Source organism: Narcine bancroftii, chromosome 8, assembly GCF_036971445.1.
Source record: "Narcine bancroftii isolate sNarBan1 chromosome 8, sNarBan1.hap1, whole genome shotgun sequence".
Lineage (NCBI taxonomy): Eukaryota > Metazoa > Chordata > Chondrichthyes > Torpediniformes > Narcinidae > Narcine > Narcine bancroftii.
The window spans coordinates 175,832,114-175,853,966 of NC_091476.1; the positions used below are offsets into that span (position 1 = coordinate 175,832,114).

At 45.0% G+C, this 21,853-nt stretch overlaps 2 protein-coding genes and 1 long non-coding RNA gene across 12 annotated transcripts in view; 1 reads left to right on the forward strand and 2 right to left on the reverse strand.

Annotated features, from left to right (window-relative positions):
* Nucleotides 1-21,853, forward strand: part of trit1 (tRNA isopentenyltransferase 1) — a 122,452-nt gene that overhangs the window by 67,340 nt on the left and 33,259 nt on the right. The gene's annotated exons all lie outside the window — the stretch shown is intronic.
* The window catches only part of LOC138741610 (C-reactive protein-like), a 175,946-nt gene that overhangs the window by 4,674 nt on the left and 149,419 nt on the right, over nt 1-21,853 (reverse strand). For 3 of the 4 annotated variants that reach the window (XM_069895945.1, XM_069895946.1, XM_069895944.1), the window contains exon 3: nt 20,152-21,262. The exons of the other annotated variant lie outside the window; for it this stretch is intronic. In XM_069895945.1, the coding sequence (XP_069752046.1) occupies nt 20,646-21,262 (617 nt within the window). In that variant the 3' untranslated portion in view covers nt 20,152-20,645. Of the gene's footprint in view, nt 1-20,151; nt 21,263-21,853 lie in introns of those variants that run through there. 4 annotated transcript variants of the gene reach the window in all.
* On the reverse strand, nt 2,286-6,509 carry LOC138741613 (uncharacterized). The gene is made up of 3 exons (XR_011343609.1): nt 6,234-6,509; nt 4,668-4,800; nt 2,286-2,856 (listed from the first exon to the last, which is right to left on the reverse strand). It is a non-coding gene; the product is annotated as an uncharacterized lncRNA (long non-coding RNA).

The following is a 21,853-nucleotide window of genomic DNA, read 5'->3' on the forward strand; positions in this document are numbered from 1 at the left end:
AAGGAGCCTCATGGCCCTTCCTTGGTGTCTCTGGTTTCCACCCACACATTCTGATAGGTTACTTAGCTGCTGTGTATCAGGTGCCCCTAGCTGCAGGTCACCCTTTTCAAAGATGAAGATGTGTCACTGCAGAATAGAATCAGAATTGTGTCATGAACGTGTCACAAAATGTGTTGTTTGATGGCAGCAGCAATTGTGGTTCGTAGGTGCAAAATTGCAACAAATTACAATTCCATAAAAAAGAAAAACAAAGTGGTGTCCATAGGTTCATGGTCCATTCAGAAATCTAATGGTGGAGGGGAAGAAGATTTTTTTTTAATAATATTGATTGTGTGTCTTCAAGCTCCTGAACCTCCTTCCTGATGGTAGCGGTGAGAAAAGGGAATGGCCTGGTGAGGGTCCTTAATGATAGAAGCTGGTTTCTTGAGACACCACCTCTTTAAGATGTCCTTAATGGAGTGAAGATTAATGCCCATGATGGCACTGGCTGAGTTTACAATCCTTTGTAGCCTTTTTCAGTCCTGTGCATTAGGATCTCCACACCATATCTCTTCAAACTCTTAATGAAGTCTAGCTGCTGGTGTGCCTTCCATCAGACACAGGCTAACTCTTCACCATCCACACCACCAACCCAACTCGCCAGTGATGGGACACCATGTCACACATGGACCTCCAGTTGGGCCCTTCAGTGCTCTGATCTGTGACATTATTTGACACAAACATTTACAAGTCAGATTCTTAGACTGAGAATGGTCATATCTTTGAACGTGTGGTTTAGGATTGTACATCAGAAATCTCTCCATTTAGCCAGATTAGTGAGAACTGGAACCTCTTTCCAAGGAAATATTTCTCTCTCTCATCCCACTGGTCTTATCATGCACATAGTCTAGGTGAATCAGGTTGGTTGAAGCTACCTGAGGAAGACTTGATAGAATGCACCTGTAATATCTTTCTTGAACAGCCTATTACTGAACCTACAAGGGAACATTCTATCTTGGATCTAGTTCTGTGCAATGAGACAGGCAAAATTAGCGATCTTATAGTTAGGGATCCTCTTGGAATGAGTGATCACAGCGGCACATTTAAGCACAGTACCTGGGTGGCCCTCCTGGGACTCAGGTGCGATTAGTGGGGCAAAGGTTCTTCCAGCACCTTTTAAGATGCAGGGGGGATCAGCCCAGTTAGTTTATCATTTGTAGCTGGGAAAATGCTTGAAGAAATAGCAAGTCATTTGGAGCAAAATGGATCCATCAGGCAAACACAAAACATGGATTTAGCAAAAGCAGCTCCTGTTTGACAAACCTACTGAAGTTCTTTGAGGATATAATGAGCAGATAGAAGGGAGCAGGTGGACATTGACCTGGATTTCCAGAAAGTGTTTGATAAGGTGCTGCTTAAGATAAAGATGCTAACGTTGGGGTGATGTATTAGCATGGATAGAGGATTAGTTAGCCAAAAGAAAGCAGAGATCAGTGATACAGGGTGTTTTTCTGGTGGGCAATCCATGGTGTGTGGGGTGTTGGTACCGCAACTGTTCACGATATCCATGAATAGAGTGTAGTGTATCTAAGTTTGCTGATGAGACTAAATTGAATGGAAAAGAAAATTGTGCAGCGGAGATGGAGAATCTGCAGAGACCTGTAGATAAGGGTCTGGCAGATGGAGTACAATGGATAATGTGAGGTTATCCTCTCTGGAAGGAAAAATTGAAGATCATTATTTAAATGGAAAGCGATTGCAGCGAGCTGCCGTGCAGAAGGACTTGGGAGTGTTTGTGCATGAATCGCAAAAGGTTGGTTTGCAGGTGCAGCAGGTGATCAAGAAGGCAAATGGAATGTTGGCCTTCATTGCTGGAGGGATTGAGTTTAGGAGCAGGGAGGTTATGCTGCAACTGTGCAAGGTACAGGTGAACTGTGTGCAGTTCTGGTCTCCTTACTTGAGGAAGGATGTACTGGCTTTGGAGGTGGTGCAGAGGAGGTTCACCAGGTAGATTCCAGAGATGAGGGGTTAGCCTATGAGGAAATATGAAGTTTCCTGGACTGTAGTCATTGAAATTTAAAAGAAGGAAAGGGGATCTTATAGAAACGTATAAAATTATGAAAGGCATAGATAAGATAGGCATGGATGTTCCCATTGGTAGTGGAGACCAGAACTAGGGGACACAGCTTCAAGATTCAGGGGAGTAGATTTAGGACGGAGATGAGGAGGAACTGCTTTTTCCAGAGGGGGGGTGAATCTGTGGAATTTGCTGCCCATTGAAGCAGTGGAGGCAACCTCAGTAAATATATATAAGACAAGGTTGGATAGGTTTTTACATAGTAGAGAAATTAAAGGATATAGGGAAAAGGCAGGGAGGTGGAGATGAGCCAATCATCAGATCAGCCATGGTGGAGCAGGCTTGATGAGCTGGATGGTCTACGCCTGCTCCGATTTCTTGTGATTTTATGAATGTGAGTCTGTGTTGTGTATACAATATGCTTGCTTTCTAGTCATCTACTGACCCCTGAGTTCATTCTGAAGCCATTCAGTCGGAATAGGCTCAAGGGCAACACAACTCCTTTAGCTGGTTCAATCTGAACATTTAAAAGACTCGGGCAAATGGATGAAAGCAAAATAAAGAGTTATGGGTGCGAGGTTAGGAAGGTTTAGGTTATTGAGTAAGTTTCTATTGGTTAGCAAAAAATCATGGTCTGAATAGTCTGTGCTTGTAACATTTTATTTCTGATTGCCTCCCACGTTCTTATTCGAGATGCATTCCTCTGGGAAGGGTTGTGTCGCAGTAATGACAAGGAAATTCCTTAATTCGTCAGGAGCTGCATTTCGAGACACAACTGCTTATTGTTTTCCAGCCTTCAGCTTGAATGGAAACAAACACTTTTAAATACAGCCCAAATATGGGAAGGATAGTTTAGTGATATTACTCGCAACAAGTAACTGTTGGTCTGGTTTCAAGAAAATAAATGGTAAGGAAAACTGAAAAAAAACCCCCACTGTATCAGGAAGTGCGAGTTGAAAAAAAGAAAGAGATCAAATTTATTGTTAATGCTCATTTACTTTTTTCCCCTGAAGATTGCATAAGTGTGAATATTATTTATAATTTGGATATTGGGGTAGTGATTTGTGATTTCTGAAAGGGTTAATCACCACATCCCGAATGGTTATAGTAACTCCACAGAAGGGTTAATAACCACATCCCGAATGGTTATACAGTACCCCCACAGAAGGGTTAATCACCACATCCCGAATCATTATACAGTACCCCCACAGAAGGGTTAATCACCACATCCCGAATGGTTATACAGTATCCCACAGAAGGGTTAATCACCACATCCCGAATGGTTATACAGTACCCCCACAGAAGGGTTAATCACCACATCCCGAATGGTTATACAGTAACCCCACAGAAGGGTTAATCACCACATCCCGAATGGTTATACAGTAACCCCACAGAAGTCTTTTGACTGTGAGAAATTCAGCCACCTGCCAATGACGTTGAATCTTTGGTCAGAAGATAAGTGAGAGGGAATGGAATGGTCCCAGAGCCTAGCAATTCTGGGCAAATCAGGTTAATTACAGATGAGGATAAATAAAGTTTAAAAAAAAATGAGGATCAGCTGTCCCTACACCAAGCAGCAGCCCACATTAACATGTAATGTGATAACGTAATTGGCAGTGTGATGAATAGAGTCGAAGCTGAGTGTCTGAGGAACAGTAGATGCATTGTGCCGAAGAGTGGGTGAATGTCTGAAGCTGGCAGCAAGAGCACTGGGTTTCAAGTTTGTGAATGCATCAACATTGCCTGACCATGATTATTTTGGAATTTACACATATAACCATATAACCATATAACATCTTCTGGAATTGCAAGTTGTAAATGATCAGAAATTGCAAACTGAGAAATTGCATTGAATTGTGCATGGGTTTTACATCTGTTCCCAACCTACATTTCTTTAGTTAATGTGTGTCAAGGCTTAACAGCCCCAAAAATGTGCCTTTGGCTGTTCTCCTCCCTCCCACCTGTTGTCAACAAAATGCTAACCTCCAGGTTTTGCCTTTATCTCCACACACTCACATTCTGCTCCAAAGTATAATTATACACTGTGACTCTGCAAGCCAGACCCAAAGAAACAAAACAAACAACCAATGACTAGTGCAACACCCAAATGTGCTGGAGAAACTCTGCAGGTCATGCAGTGTTCATAGGAAATAATGGGTAACCAACGTTTCAGCCTTGAGCCCTTCGTCAGGTGTATCTCTACTTCGCATTGATGCCATGTGACCTATGGAGTTTCTCCAGCACGTTTGTGACCTCTGCAGACTTCCTTGTTAAGCTCTAAGATAAAGATTTTGTGAATGCTGCTAAGTTGTTTGGTGTGGCATGGGGAGGAGAGGGAAGGAGGGCTTTACTTTGGGAGGTGGACAAAGTTTCGTAGAGTGAATAGAAAAACTGGAAATAGAGATCAGGAAGGTAACATGAAGTAAAACTTGAAAGTCAGCAGACACTGTGTCCAGACAGAAAGTGAAGTGTTGTTACTTCAATTTATGGGTGGTCTTGGTGGGATAGTGAATGAGGTCATGGACAGACATGAGAGTATGGGAGTGGGATGTAGTTCCACTTCAGGAAAGTAACAAGCTAAAGGAAATAAATCAATGTTAAACGTACTTACTTTGAGACAAAGAGTCTCAATGTCACATCATCCCAATGACATTCTCGCCCTCATTATTCCCTCATGCAAGGCCCATTCACACCAATCTACTTTTGAAGGCTCCCATGCTGGTAAATTCCACAGGAATAATGGGCTACAAAAAGGCAGATAGAATTTAATGCAAAGGGTGCGAGGACTGATCAGTGTTGGACATACACAATAAATAGTAGGGAACTGCAGAATGTGGTAGAACAGAGGGATTTGGGAACACAGATATATAATTCCTTGTATGTGGCGTCACAGCTCGTAATAGACCTTTTGGCATATTGTCCTTCATAAATCAGTACACAAGTTGGGATGTTATGTTGAAGTTGTATAAGACATTGGTGTGGGCAAATTTGGTGTATTGGTTACAATTTTGGTCACCTACCTACAGGAAAGATATTAGTAATCTTGAAATAGTACAGACAAAATTTACAAGGATATTGCTGGGATTGAGGACTTGAGTTACATTACAGGGAACATTGAATAGGTTAGGACTTTATTCCCTGGAACATCAGACAATGAAAGGAGAGGTTTACAAAATGATGAGTTATTAAATACAACCAAGCTTTTTCTGATAAGGTTGGGTAAGGTGAAAATGAGAGGATGTGGTTTAAGGGTGAAAGGTGAAATGTTTAAGGGGAATCATTAGATTGGCTTTATTCGCTGGGTGGGGGGGGGGGGATGCTGAGAATGTGGAAAGAGCTACAAGCAGAAGTAGTGAATGTAGGTTTGATTCAAATGTTTAAGAGAAATTGATATAGACACATGGACGTGAGAGGTATGGAGGTCTACGGTCATTGGATATTGGTAGAAAAAGAATCTGGCACTGACTAGATGGGCTGAAAGGCCTCTTTCTGTGCTGTAGTGTCCAGAGCTGAGATAGCGTAAAGTGCAGAGTGAGATATGACTTTCGCAAGTGCAGTGCCCAGTGAGCTTGGACTGTGCAGAATGCATTGCACAGAGGATTGCACTCTCCACAGTACAAAAGGTGTAATGGGGCAGTCTCGAGTGGAGTGGAAAATTATCAGTATGGCATTGACTGCAGTGTGCAGCATAAAGATGACTACATGGAGTGAAAAGTGAGCTGCGAATTGCATGCAGTATGTAGCATGTGCTTGGACTGCAATGAGGAGTGTGCAGTGGATTGGGATTGCAAGGTGTCAGTGTGCAGAGTCAACTTCCTGGTGTGAATGTAATGAGCCGGGTGCTGGGACCTCCTCACTTGTGAGAAGGGACGGTGGAATGCAGTGCAGAGAGTGAACCTGTACTGCATGCACAGCAGTGTGGTGAGTGAGTGGGGACTGCTGAGAGTTCAGTGCTCAGAGTGCAGTCATCTGTGGCAGAGAATGCAGTAAGGGCGAGAAGGCAGCTTACGTCATAAAGGATGTTACAGTTCTCACTAGGCCCTTTTCAAACTGCCATGTAAAATGGGGTTAACCGGACAATTTGCATGGTTAGCGACCCAGTTACATGGCAATTTGAAAGGGTCCAACTGGGTCCCTGACTACCTCAGAGGTGGTCAGGGAACCCAGTAAAACTTACCTGGGCATCCTGGTCCGATGCTTTGAAAAGGGGAATGGCCAACCCAGTTACTCTGGTGACATCAGCACTCATGTCACAGGGAAACCCCTGGCTGGGGCATGGGGTGGTAGGTGAGAGAAAGGTTGTTGCTGCAGTGGTGGTGGGGGGTGGGGAGAGTGGAAGACCATGATGTGGTGACTGACAAGGTGGTGACTGACAATAGGGATGGTGATTGACAGTGGGGGTGGCGACTAGTTGCCAATAGTTCCCGTGAGTGCGTGACGCATCACTTACCACGTCATCGCAGGGGCAGGATCCCCCTTAAACAGCCGGGTTGGTGATTTAAAGGGTCGATCCCCCTGCGATTTGAAAGGTGCTTCCAGCACCTTTGCCCCAGAAATCACACCTGTGTCCCAGGAGGGCAGCCAGGTGCTGCAGTTTGAAAGGGGCTAATGCTACCTTCAGGCAAAAGATATAGAAGCCCAAAGTCTAACATCTCTGGATTCATGAACAGTTTCTTTCCAACTGCTCCCTGCACTACACTCTGATATATCTTCCAATTAATTCTGGGCTGTTTTATCCTTGCTGTAACCCTAAATTTCTGAAATTTTAACCTGCTTGTTTTCCAGCTTTTGCTTTGGTCAGTATAACATTTTATTAAAATTGATCAATTTTTGTGGGGGGTGAATGTGGTGACGTAACGGGGCGGGTTGGCGGCGGGGGTGGGGGGGTGGTATACTGACTGCTTCTCGTGTATGGAGTTGCTTTGCTATTGCCTCTGGCTGTAGAGATGCTCCCCCCTACTGGTATAACAGATGGAGCTGTTTCCCACTGGCCAGTGTCGTGGTGGCTGAGAGTCTGTTAATAAAAGCCATGTATTAGGATAACACTTGTCGAGTCCATGCCTATGACATATCATATACAAACCTCAAACTGTAGCCAGGATTTTGCATATAATTTACAGAGAGAGCTAGAAAAGGTGTGAAAAAGGCCAATTTTAGAATAGTCGTGGGAAATTCAATTGGGGATATCAGATTGATGCTGAATTCCAAGTGAAGGGACATAAAATGCGGGCGGAATGACTTGTATGAGCAGCTTCTGGCTGAGCCGGTCAGGGTAATGCAATTCTGAATTGGGTGTTCTGCACCAAACTATATTTGATAAGGGAGCCCTTAAAGGAAGCCTTCAGAGGTAGTGATCATATGATAGAAAGTCACAGGTGTCACTCTACTCTTTAAGAAGGAAGGGAGACAAAAGGCAGGAGATTCCAGACTTGTTTGGCAGGAAAAGGCCGGAAATTCCTGGTTGGTAAGATGCTTGAATATAAAGGATAACGTTTCGGGATACTTTGAAGCACACAGCAAAAATGGCCGAAGTCCACATGGTTTCCTTCAGGGGAAATCTTGCCTGACAAACCTGTTGGAATTCTTTGATGAAATAACAGGAAGGATAGACCCTGGTGATTAGGGATTCATTAGTCAGGTGACAGATAGGTGGTTCTGCGAACGAGATCAAGATTCCCAGATGGTGTGTGGCCTCCCAGATGCCAGGATCAGAGACATCTCTGATCAGGTCCACAGTATTCTCGAGAGGGAGGGTGAACAGCCAGATGTCATGGTTCATATTGATACCAATAACACAGATAGGAGTAGGGATAAGGTCCTAAAGAGGGAATATAGGGAGGAAGGAAACTGAAAGTGAAAAGCAGGACCTCAAGTGTGGTAATCTTGAGGCAGGGGTTCAGATTTGTGGATCATTGAGATTTCTTTTGGGAAAGGTCTGACCTGTACAAAAATGACAGCTGCCCCTGAATTGAAGAGGGGCCAATATCCTGGCAGGCAAGTTTGCTAGAACCATTGGGGAGGGTTTAAACTAGATTGGCAGGAGGGTGGGAACCAAATTGTCTATGCAACGAATAGGGAAGAAGTTGGAAAGGATGATTCAATATGTTGTGAGTTTGTGAGGAAGGTCAGACAGTGGAGGGAGTCAATTGGAGGAGTTGAAAAGCATCTCTTTCAATGCAAGGAGAATTAGGAATAAAGGAGATGATCTTAGAGCATGGATCAGTACGTGGAATTATGATGTTGTGGCCGTTACAGAAACTTGGCTTGAGGAAGGGCAGGATTGGCTGACGCAGGTATTGGGGTTCGGGTGTTTTAAAAGAAATGTGATGTGGGGGGAGAGTAGCATTACTGGTCAGGGACAGTATTACAGCTGTGGAAAGAGAGGACACTGCAGAGGGAGGGTCCACTGAGATGGTGTGGGTGGAAGTCAGAAATAGGAAGGGAGCGATGACTGTACTGGGGGAATAGTTTATAGACCCCCAAGTAGCCATCGGGATACTGAGGAACAGATAAGTAGGCAGATTTTGGAAATGTGCAGAAATTACAGGGTTGTTGTTATGGGAAACTTCAACTTCCCAAATATTCACCAGTATCTCCTGACTGCAAGATGGATAGATGGGGCAGAATTTGTGAGGTGTGTCCAAGAAGGGTCGCGATCATGGTATGTGGTCAACTGACTGGAGGAGAGGCCATACTGGATCTAGTACTTGTTAATGAGCCTAGTCAGATGACAGACCTCTCGGTGGGGGAGCATTTCAGTAATATTGACCACAACTCCCTGAGCTTTAGCATAGCTGTTGACAAGGATAAAAGCAGACAAAATGGGGAAGTGTTTAATTGGGGAAAGCCTAATAATGATGGGATGAAGCAGGAACCAGCGAGAGTAAATTTGGAACAGACGTTGAAGAGTGAAAGAACTGAAATAATATGGAGGAAGTTTAGGGGCCACTTGTATAGGATAGGTTTGTCCCACTGGGACAGGGGAAGGATGGTAGGAAAAGGGAACCATGGTTGATAAAACAGATGAGGCAGTTGGTTAAGAAGAAGAAGGAAACATATATTAGATTTATATGCAAAAAAAAAACCCCAGGAAGGACTTATGAGAATGACATGGTAGCCAGGAAGGAATGTGAGAAAGGACTTAGGAGAACTCAGATTTGACATGAGATGAGCTTATCAAATAGGATTAAGAAGAAACCCCAAGACATTTTATGCTACATGAAGAACAGAAGGATGATGAGAATGAAGGTGGGGTTGCTTAAGCATAATGGAGGCCACATGCTTGGAGGCGGAGGAGTTTGAGGAGGTCCAAAATTAATACTTTGCTTCACTATTCACAAGAGAAAAGGATCTTGATCAGGGTGAGGTCAGAATAGTACAGGCCTGTGTGGTGTACAATGTTGAGATTAGGATAGTGTTGGATCTTAAAAATATTATGATCGATGTCCCTGTGGCCGGACACAGTATACCCCAGGTTGCTGTAGGAAGGGAGAGGCATGGGATCCATGGAACCTTGAATGTGCTTATTAAGAATTTGGCTTGCTGATAGAAAGCAGAGTTTAGTAATCCCTCCACCATCAGACTCCCCAATGATAAATTCAATCACAGACTCATTTAAGGGCTCTTACTTGTGCACTTGATTGATTTTGTTCTCTCGATGTTGCACAGTCGGTTTGTTTACATTTCATTTACGTTTAACACTAGAGCTAATTCTGCCACGCCTGGAGGGTTGGATGTGAAGACATATATGTACTCTGACAATAAATCTGAAATCTGGTAATGGACAGAAAGTATTCTGCCTGCAGGTTGGTGATTTCTGCAGGGATCTCTTCAGGGACTTTGTGATTTTTATTGTTACAACAAGTTTTATTTGTGAAATACAAACGCTTGTATATAGTGTAAGATTAGTTGTTTGAAATTTGTGGTAGCCCTCATATCCATCGGTCTCTCAAGGTTGTATGTGTGTGGGGGTGGGGTTGGGGTGTGGAGGTGGGCAGTGTGCTAGGGATGTGGACTGGGTGCGAAGGCAGCGGCAGCTGGAAACAAAATTGAGAACCACTAACTTTGATGAAGAAGTGGAAGGATGGATCAGTAAGTTTATGGATAATATCGTTTGAAGAATTTGTGGGTAGTATTGAGGGTTGTCATAGGTTACAAAAGGATTCAGACTAGATTCTGAGTTGGGTGGAAAAATAGCAGATGGAGTTCAATCCGGATAAGTGTGATGTGATGCCATTTTGGAAGGTCAAACCTGATGTCTGAGTATAGAGTAAATGGTTGGATACTCAACAAGGGGACCTTGGGGATCATATCCATCGATCTCTCAAGGTTGCTGTGCAGGTTGATAGGATAGTTAGGAAGGTCTATGGGATGCTGGGCTTCATTAATAGGGGAATTGAGTTCAGAAGTCAGGAGGTCATGTTGTAACTTGACAAATCTCTGGTCAGACCACACTTGGAGGATTGTGTTCAGTTCTGGTCACCTCATTATAGGAAGGATGTGGAAGCTAAGGAGAGGGTGCAGAGGAGATTGACCAGGATGTTGTCTGGATTGGGAAGCAAGTCTTATGAGGCAAGGTTAGCAGAGCTTGGACTTTTCACTTTGGAACAAAGAAAGGTGAGAGGTGACTTAAGAGGTCTATAGATTCTGAGAGGCATAGATAAGATAGACAAACAGTGGCTTTTCCCTCTAGCAGGTGTAGCAAACACAAGAGGACATCTGTACAAAGTGAAGGGAGAGAAGTTTAGGGGAGACATTTGCCTAGTAAAATATGCAAACAATCTGGAGAAGCAGGTCACACAGTATACACTGGAAATAGAAGGTAGCCAACACTTCATGCCTGAGCCCTTTGAATGGAATGTAGAAAAACAGATGCTTGATTAAGAAAAGGTGGAGAAAGGGGAGGAACACTTGCTGACAGGTAAGAGGTAATAGATGCAAACAGGTGGGAGGGCGGGAGAGAAAGGTGAGGTGATGGGGAAGAGGTCAGAGGCCTCAGGTTAGATCTCTGATAGAAAAAAGGGAAGTAGGTGGGAAGCTGGAGGAAAGGATATAGAGGGGCAGAGAGAGAGAGAGAGAGAGGAGAGGAGGTTAACGGAAATTAGAGGTTGATTGGGAGAGGCTGAAGTCAATTGGTGTCGAGATGAATGAGAATCACGGAGGAAATAACCTCTGGAAAGCAGAGAGGGGATATGAGGGAAAGATGTGTTTGGTGATGGAATTCCATTAGGTGGTGGAGATTGCAGTGAATACTATGTTCAATGCAGAGGCTGGGAAGGTGTTAGGTTGGTATGAGAGGAACCCTGTCCTTGTTACATCTGGGGGAGGGGGGCTCAACAGATGTGCAGGACATGTGTGATTTTGGGCTATGTTAATATCAGTAGAGGGGATGACATATTTGCTGAAGAAGAAGGTTATTTCAGATGTCCTGAAATGGAAGGCTTAATTCTTGGAGCACATGCAATGGATAAAGAGGAAATGAGTGAAAGGCATAGAATCCTTGCAGGAGACAGGGTGGGAAGAGGAGTAGCTGGGGGAGTTAGTGTTTGCAGAGAGGGAAGAGATTGCTGAGGTATTTGCATTTCCCTTGGGCACAAAGGAGGCACTGGAGAATTGGAGAACAGCAAATGTAATCCCCTTGTTTAAAAAAGTTTATGGGAGAATCCTGGGAATTATAGACCAGTGAATCTTACATGTGGTGGGCAAACTATTGGAGAGGATTCTTAGGTTCATGATTTATGAGCATTTACAGTTGTCTCGTCGATAGACAGCACTGCTTTGTGAGGAGTAAGGTAATGTCTCTCAACCCTAATTGAGTTTTTTGAGGAAGTAATTAAAAATATTGATGAAAGTAATGTAGTAGATGTGGTGTAGATGGATTTTAGAAGCGCATTTGACAAGGTCCCCACTCATTCAGAAAGTTATGAGTCATGTGATCCATGGAACCTTGGCTATGTGGATTCAGAATTGGCTTGCTTGTAGAATGCAGGTGGTAGCAGTAGATGGAACATATTCTGCCTGGAGATCAATGACTAGTGGAATTCCACAAGGATCTGTTCTGGGACCCCTGCACTTTGTAACTTTTATAAATGACCTGGATGAAGAAGTAGGGATGGTAAGTTTGCAGATGGCATGAGGGTTGGACGTATTGTGGATGGTATAAGGATGTGATAGGTTACAGCAGGGATATAGGACAGGATGCAGAGTTGAGTGGAAAATAGCAGACAAAGGTGATTCTGGTTAAATGCGAGGTGATGCATTTTGGAATTTCCAACGTGAAGGCAGAGTACATGGTTAATGGCAGGTTTCTTAACAATGTGGAAGAACAGAGGTGACTTGCTGTCAAAATCCATAGATCTCTCAAATTTGCTATGCAGTAGTTAAAAAAGGCTTATGGTATGCTAGCCTTCATTAGTTGGGGATTGAGTTCAAGATTCATATAGATCTCTGGTGAGACCACACTTGAAATATAATGTTCAGTTCTGGTTGCCTCATAACCTGAAGGAGTGGAAGCTCTGGTGCGGGTGTAGAGGAGATTTACCAGGATAATGTCCAGATTGGGGAATGTATCTTTTGAGGCAAGGTTATCAGAACTAGGGTTTTTTTCCCTTTGGAGTGAAGAAGGATGAAAGGTGACTTAATGGAGGTCTCAAAGATTATGAGAGGCATGGATAGGGTGGACAGCCAGCATCTTTGTCCCGAGGTGAGAGTACTAAACACCAGAGAACATCTGTACAAGGGGAGGAAAATTCAGGAGAAATACCAGGAAAATGGAGAGCACACATGTAAATATCCCTCTCAGTAACTGGTATATTTTGTTGGATGCTGTTGAGGGAGATGACCTGACAGAAGCTGGCAGCAGTGACCAGGTCGCTGGCACTGAGCCTGACATGGTGGACCAAAAGGTAAAGAGGAATGCAGTGGTCATTGGGGACTCCATTGTCAGAAATACAGACAGGAGATTCTGTGAGCCAGATAGGTATGCCCGCATGGTGTGCTGCCTCCCTGGTGCAAGGGTGCGGGATATCTCAAATCGGGTCCAGGGTATTCTAAAAGGGGAAGGCGAACAGCCTGATGTTTTGGTACATGTGGGTACCAATGACATAGATAAAAAGGAGGAAGTACTGAAAAAGGATTACAGAGAGCTAGGACAGAAACTAAGAAATAGGACAGCCAGGGTGGTGATCTCTGGTTTGCTACCTGTGCCAAGTGCAACTGAGGACAAAAATGGAAGGTTAAGAAAAATGAATGTGTGGCTGAGGGGCTGGTGTAAAGGACAGGGTTTTGGCTTCTTGGATCATTGGGATCTCTTTTGGGGAAGGCATGACCTCTACAAGAAGGATGGGTTACACCTAAACCCAAAAGGGGTCAATATATTGGCAGCTAGGTTTGGTACAGCCGTCGGGTGCGGTTTAAACTAATTTGGCAGGGGGGTGGGAACCTGTATGATAGGGCAAAGGACAGAAAAGATAAAACAGGAAAAGTTAGGTTAGGCAGTGAAAGTAAAAAATCAGAAAGAGCAAGGAGGGTGAAAAAAGCAAATCTGAAGGCTTTGTATCTTAATGCAAGAAGCATTCGGAACAAGGTAGATGAATTAGTTGTGGAAATTGAGATAAACAAATATGATTTGATTGGGATTACAGAAACATGGCTGCAGGGTGGGCAAGGCTGGGAACTTAACATCCCGGGGTATACAATATTTAGGAGGGATCGGCAAGAAAGAAAAGGGGGTGGAGTAGTATTGATGGTGAGAGAAGGGACCGACACGATTGACAGGAAGGATATTAACTCAGAAGATGCGGAATCTATATGGGTAGAACTGAGGAATAGCAAGGGGCGGAAAACGTTAGTGGGGGTGGTATATAGGCCTCCAAATAGTAGTGTAGAGGTGAGGGAAGGCATTAAAAGAGAAATTAGAAAAGCGTGCTATAAGGGAACAGCTGTCATCATGGGAGACTTTAATTTGCATATAGATTGGACTAGTCAAATTGGTAAAAATACTGAGGAGGAGGAATTCCTTGAATGTTTACGGGACGGTTATCTAGACCAATATGTCGAGGAACCAACTCGGGAGCAGGCCATTTTAGATTGGGTATTATGCAATGATAAGGGGCTAATCAACAATCTTGTTGTGCGAGGCCCTTTGGGTAGGAGCGATCACAATATGATCGAATTCTCACTCGACATGGAGAGTGATGAAATTAAAACCGAGACTAAGGACCTGAATTTAAATAAAGGGAATTATGATGGTATGAGACAGGAGTTGAGTAAGATTGATTGGGTGGTGTTTATGGGGGAGTTGAATGTGGATCTAATGGAAAAATTGCAAAAATCGTTTATACCGGTTTGGCATAAAAATAAACCAAAAAAGGTGACTCAACCGTGGATAACAAGGGAAATTAGAGACAGCATTGGGTCCAAAGAGAGAGCATATCAATCGGCCAAAAAAAGTACCGCAACCGAAGATTGGGAGCAGTTCAAGATGCAGCAAAGCAGGATAAAGGGATTAATCAAGAGAGCAAAACTAAATTACGAAAGTAAGCTTGCGGCAAATATAAAAACCGACTGCAAAAGCTTTTATAAATATGTCAAGAGGAAAAGATTGGTGAAATCCAGAGTAGGTCCTTTGCAGTCGGAATCAGGGGAATATATAATGGGGAATAAGGAAATGGCAGACCAATTAAATTCTTACTTTAGTTCTGTTTTCACAAGAGACGATACAAATAACCTCCCAAGGATGTTGGGAAACATAGAGACTAATGCAAGGGAGGAACTGAAAGAAATCAGTATCTCAAAGGACATGGTCTTGGGGAAATTGATGGGATTGAAGGCCGATAAACCCCAAGGGCCTGATAATCTACATCCTAGGGTACTCAAGGAAGTGGCCATTCAGATAGCAGATGCTTTAAGAATTATTTTCCAGAACTCGATAGACTCAGGATCAGTACCCATGGATTGGAGGGTAGCTAACGGCTCCTAGAACGCTTCCACCAGCGTTGTCTCCGCTCCATCCTCAACATCCATTGGAGCGCTTTCATCCCTAACGTCGAAGTACTCGAGATGGCAGAGGTCGACAGCATCGAGTCCACGCTGCTGAAGATCCAGATGCGCTGGGTGGGTCACGTCTCCAGAATGGAGGACCATCGCCTTCCCAAGATCGTGTTATATGGCGAGCTCTCCATTGGCCACCGTGACAGAGGTGCACCAAAGAAAAGGTACAAGGACTGCCTAAAGAAATCTCTTGGTGCCTGCCCCATTGACCACCGCCAGTGGGCTGATCTCGCCTCAAACCGTGCATCTTAGCGCCTCACAGTTTGGCGGGCAGCAACCTCCTTTGAAGAAGACCGCAGAGCCCACCTCACTGACAAAAGACAAAGGAGGAAAAACCCAACACCCAACCCCAACCAACCATTTTTCCCCTGCAGCCGCTGCAACAGTGTCTGCCTGTCCCGCATCGGACTTGTCGGCCACAAACGAGCCTGCAGCTGACGTGGACTTTTGCCCCCTCCATGAATCTTCGTCCGCGAAGCCAAGCCAAAGAAGAAAAGATTTAAAAAGGGGATAGAGAAAAAGCGGGGAATTATCGGCCTGTGAGCCTTACATCGGCAGTGGGCAAAATGATGGAATCCATTATTAAAGATGTAATAGCGGAGCATATGACTAGCAGAGAAGGGATCGGACGGAGTCAACATGGATTTACAAAAGGTAAATCGTGCTTGACAAATCTATTGGAATTCTTTGAGATGGTGACAGGTAAAATAGATGGGGGAGAGCCAGTGGATGTGGTGTACCTGGAATTCCAAAAGGCCTTCAATAAGGTCCCGCATAAACGACTGGCTTCCAAAATCAAGGCTCATGGGATTGGGGGCAAAGTATTGATGTGGATTGAGAACTGACTGGCAGGTAGAAGACAGAGAGTTGGGATAAATGGCTCGTTTTCTGAGTGGCAGGCGGTGACCAGTGGAGTACCACAGGGATCTGTACTGGGACCCCAGCTCTTCACAATTTGCATTAATGATCTGGATGAGGGGATTGGATGTAATATCTCCAAATTTGCAGATGACACTAAGCTAGGAGGGGTTGTGTGCACGGAAGAGGGGGTCAGGAAGCTCCAGTGTGATTTGGATAAATTGAGGGACTGGGCAGATACATGGCAAATGCACTACAATGTGGATAAGTGTGAGGTTATCCACTTTGGTAATACAAACCGGAGGGCAGATTACTATTTGAATGGCAATAGATTAAGAGATGGGGAAGTGCAGAGAGACCTAGGGGTACTTGTACATCAGTCTCTGAAGGCGAGCATGCAGGTACAGCAGGCGGTTAAAAAGGCAAATGGTATGTTGGCCTTCATATCAAGAGGGTTTGAGTATAGGAACAAGGATACCTTACTGCAGCTGTACAGGGCCTGGGTGAGACCACACCTGGAGTATTGTGTGCAGTTTTGGTCATCCTAAGGAAGGATGTTCTTGCAATGGAGGGAGTGCAGAGGCGATTCACCAGGCTGATACCTGGAATGGCAGGAATGACTTATGAGGAAAGATTGCGCAAATTGGGATTGTACTCGCTGGTGTTTAGAAGATTGAGAGGGGATCTCATAGAGACATATAAAATTCTGGCAGGACTGGACAGAGAGGATGCAGATGGGATGTTTCCAATGATGGGAAAATCCAGAACCCGGGGCCATGGTTTGAGGATAATAGGCAAACCATTTAGGACCAAATGAGGAGGAATTTCTATACCCAGAGGGTGGTGAATCTGTGGAATTCATTGCCACAGAGGGCAGTGGAGGCGGGTTCATTAAATATATTTAAGAGGGAATTAGATCTATTTCTTCAGTATAAGGGTATTAAAGGTTACGGAGAGAAGGCGGGGACGGGTACTGAACTTTAAGATCAGCCATGATCTCGTTGAATGGCGGAGCAGGCTCGAAGGGCCGAATGACCTACTCCTGCTCCTATCTTCTATGTTTCTATGTTTCTATTTTTTTAAAACACAGAGTAGTCAAAAGCTTGAAATGCATGGCCAGGGTGGCACTTTTAAAAGAGACATGCACATAGATAGAAGATAAATAGAGAGTTATTGATGTAAGGTAGGGAAGGTTTATTTTAAAGGTTTCTATTGATTGGCACAACATGATGGGCTGAAGGGCGTGTAGTGTTCTAACTCCATGTTGATGGATCAAGTGAATTTGAAGTCAGGGTGGAAGTGGGTAAAGTTAAGAAGCTTATCATGAGTGCAGTAGGTAACACCAATGTAGTCATCAATTTATCGGAGGAAGAATTGAGGACCCTTGCCTGTGTGGGCTTGTGGCAAGGTTTGCTCCACAAACCCAACAAAAAGGTAGACACAGCTGAAACCTGCGTAAATATCCATTGCTGCTCCTTGGATAAGTCAATGGGCAAGGTATTGAGGGTGAGTAAATGTTTGGCCAGGCAGAGGAGGGTGTTGGTGGAGAGGAGTCATTAGGTTTGTTGTAATGAGAGCCTTGAGATCTTCTTTCTGGGAGATGGAGGTGTATAGTCATTGCTTATCCAGCATGAAAATGAGGCAGCCCAGCCCATTGGAACTGAATGTTGTCAAAGCGATGGAGAGCATATGAGGTGTTCATGACGAAGCTGGGAAGGGATTGGACCAAGGGGATAAAATGGCGTCGAGTTACAATGCTAGCAGTTTGGTAGGTCAGGAGCCGGCAGGTACAATGGGTTTACCGGGACAATTGGGTTTGAGGATGGTAGGTAGGAGGTTGAACCAGACAGTCTGGGGTTGGGATACAATGTGGCTAGATTCTGTGGAAGAGGGGACACTGGAAGTGATGGTGTGAGAGGCAGTGGCCTGATGTTTATTGGTGGTGTCCTGTTCAGGGTGTAAGGAAGAGGAGGTGTCTGAGAGTTGTCGTCTTGCCCCGGCAAGGTGAGGTCAGTGCAGGAGACCATAACAGCACCACCCTTGTCTGCAGGAATAATAGTAAGTTGGGACTGGTGCAGAGAGAATGAAGGGCACTGTGTTCTGAGGGTGTTAGATTGGAATAGGTGAGTGGAGTGGTGAGGACGGTATGATTAAGATCTCAGAAATCAAAAGATCCAGAGCAGGCAGAATGCCAGAACAAGGTGCGGAAGAGGAGAAAGAATGCTTAAGACACAAGAAGAGGTCCTCGGTGGGGGGTGGCGAATCCTGTTTGAAGGAGTGGGGTCGAGAACAGAAGAAGAGTTCGGCATTGCGGTGTGCATGAGCTTTGTTGAGATGTTGGCAAAGGTGGCTGAAGGTAAGGCCTCTACTGAGGACTGGTGTTACTGTACATCTTACCTGTCATCCTGTGCACCTCCCCTTCCTCCTGACTCTCCCTTTCTCCACACCTTCTCTTCTGGCAGCTACCTGTTGTGACATATTCCTGACGAAGGGGTCAGGCCCAAAACGCTGATTGCTTTTTTATTCACATTGATGCTACGTGACCTGCTGAGCAGATTTGGGCTCCTTATCAAAGGAAGGAATTGTTAGCAAGTGAGAAGGTCCAAAGAAGGTTGACAAGAATGATACCCGGAATTAAAGGATCATCATACATTGAGCATCTGTTGGCTTGCTGGAGAGTTTTAGAAGAATTGAATCTTGGGATTTCATTGAATAAAGGGTGAAAGGCCTGGATGTGGTGAGGATGTTCCTTATGCTAGGGGTCTCAGACCAGAGGGTACAGCCTCGGGATACAAATATGTCCCTTTAGAACAGAATTGAGGAGGAATTTCTTTCTCATGAGGGTGGTGAATCTGTGGAATTCATTGCCGCTGACAGCTGTAGAGGCAAAGGGTATATTTAAGATAGAGTTAGGTAGGTTCTTGATCAAGAAGGGAAGGGAATCAAGGGTTACGGGGAGCAGGTTGGAAGGTCTGTAAAACAGCCATGATACGGTGGTCCCGCTTGGCTGCACAGCCTAATTCTACTCCAATGTCTCAAGGTCTTCTGGTTTTGTCGCTGACAATCTGAAGCCAACTTTTCTGCAGCTCAGATCCTCATTGGCCTGTGTCAAAAGTTGATTTGATGAGTGCAAGGAGCTATGTGAATATCCAGACCCCTGGGGTCAGTAATGGCCATCAGACCGTGACATTGTACCAGCACGCCATTGTGTTGTCTGAGCTTTCAGATCAGGTTCCCATCTCCAAAATTCCATTCCACTCAACATTCTGGAGGTGTATTCAGTATGAAGACAAGGCATTGTCTCCACACAGACAGTATCATGCTCACTCCCACCGAAGCCATTGCTTCATGTCAGCAACAAGCTGTTCCCTCACATGGGGGCCCTCATGACCTCCTGTAGGCCCAGTGTTGCAGCCACATCTCCCAGGGGCCAGGTCTCTTGGTCCGTGGCACAGCTACCAGGCCATTCTTGGTGATGGACAGCAGTCCCTACCCAGAGGGCATTCTGTGTCCTGCTCCTAATTGTCTGAAGTCAACAGTGTGTGTGTGTGCAACCTGGACCCCAGGGTGCTGGCCATGGGGTGGGCAGAAGTTCTGTGTGGAGTGATCAACAGATTTGGGGTGGACTAATAATGTGAGGGATGGGTCTGTAGTGTGGGACACTGTGAGGGAGGGAGGAAGGGAGGGGCTGACTCCAGGGGGGCTTTGACTATCTGCTGGAAGGGTTTTGAGTGGAATAAGAGGGAGGGCCCATCAATGTCCAACTGGAAGAACTGGGATTGTGGGCAGGGTCGAGCTGTTAGGGAGTCTGAGGGATCCCACTGATTCGGCAGGGGAGGAGGCGACGGTTTGAATTTGTGGAAAGGACCTGATTGTTGGAGGGTGGGGTGTGACCAAGTGGCTGGCTTTCTCTTGATCTTCTTGTGAGGGGATGGCAGATAGAATTTGGTTGTTATATTAACCCCAGAGTTAATGAGGCTCGTGGAGATCAATTTCTGGTTGTGCTGACTCCGGGATGTGGACTTGTAGACATCAGCAATGGTACAGGATGTCAAGGTCCCCACTGGCCTGTGTCATGGTCAATTTAAGGAAGGCATGTGTGAGTGCATGAAGCTTAAACTGAAGACCATATACATGCTCACAGGCGCCCACACACACACACAATAATTCACACACAAGATACTGTCTCCTTTGATGCTAATTTACTAAACCGATCACAGTGGAATGTTACACTTCGATTACAATCTCTTGATGCACAGTGTGAGTTTTCCCATCGTCAGTGGCACAAACCATATGAAATCACGAGGGGGTTGCAGAGAAAAGCAGAAATAATTCCAATCAGTCCCATGGAAATCAAGAGCAGGATCAGCTTCCACCACAGGCACTTCCTCTAGTCCGTGTCTGACCCTTTCCATCACAGCTCCCCCAGCCCATCCGTCTGTCAACGTGCGACAGAGAATGGCTGGGACTCTGGTGGACTGAGTTTAAACCTCCACCATCAGTGAGGGTGATGAGAAACTGCGAGGACTCAGATATAAACCGCCCGTTATTCTAGACTCAACTACACTTCTGCTCTGATTTTGAGAGGATAGAGTGCAATGTGAGGACACGTTCAGCAAGAGCAGGCGGGGGATAGTTTGGGCTTGTTACACATTTTAATATGATTTGTTCTGAAAGCTTCTTAAAACTGACAGCGTTTGCTGTCCTGAATCTTCACGTTCCCTGCTGCTGTGTAGCCAATTGTGTTCCAGTCAATGATGTTTCCTCCAGTACACAGACAATTCTGACTTAACATTTTGATTTGATTGGAATTCAGAACATGGTCCCACATGTTAACGTCAGATATCTCCCCGACAAAGCATCCATTGATGTCATAGGTACCATGACGCCGGTCCTTTGTCTGACCAAGAATAATCTCACCTGAACCCTTCACGGTCTGACCCTTTCCACCCACCTTCTGTAGACTGCGTCTCCCATTTATCCAGGCTGCCCCCACACCCCCTTGAGACTCCCAGGTCACACAGATGTGTCTCAGCAAGCCATTCGCTTTTGGGAGGGAAAACTTTGCTCCATAATCTCCCAAATACAGATAGAACATTCCGTTAATATCTTGCCAAATCAGCAGTTCGAATTGGCTACGGGATGTTGAATAGGAGAACAAAGCATAAGGGCGGACTACTTCAGAGGCTGCCCAGAAGCAGACAGTGAAGGCCGATAATTTCGAGAAGGTGGGTGTCTTCAGCTTGACGAAGCTGGTGTTGGTTTTGGTTGGAAATATCAACGATTTCCCTGCCAAACCTGTAAAATAGGAGGAAATAGAAGGTGTTTCTGATGTACTTAAGAGAACTTCCCGCTCAGTCTGCTTCTAGCCTGACAGGAAGGCAGCATTACTGAAATTGTTCTGGTAAATTGGCCATGACTGGTAGAGCAAGTCAAGCAGCATCGCAAGGGTTAGGATCACTGGGAGCTGTTGGTACATTCCCACAGGGAGAAAGGTGTGGCATTGAAAGCACAAATTCTGAGAATGGTCAAAGAAAGAACTCGACCAAATTCCGACATTTGGGCATCCAGAACTCCCTTCACAATTCCCTTCCTGGGAAGGAAAATGGAAGTGATACAGAAAAAACCGATATCAATTCATGGATCATTGGTTGTCTGGAAGGTGCTGTGAGGGGTATTGTGGAGGAAAATCTGAGCATTCATTAGAAAGGATGTGTGGATTGAGGGGAGGGACTAGCAGCAATGTATTTTACAGGGAGTTGGAATGGACATGTGCCTGGTCAACACCATCTAACTACACTGTGATTCATGCCCATAACATGGTTCCATTGGCTACTAAATGGGCAGCGACTATTGCTAGTCCCTGAAAGGAGGTGCTGAGGACTCCCA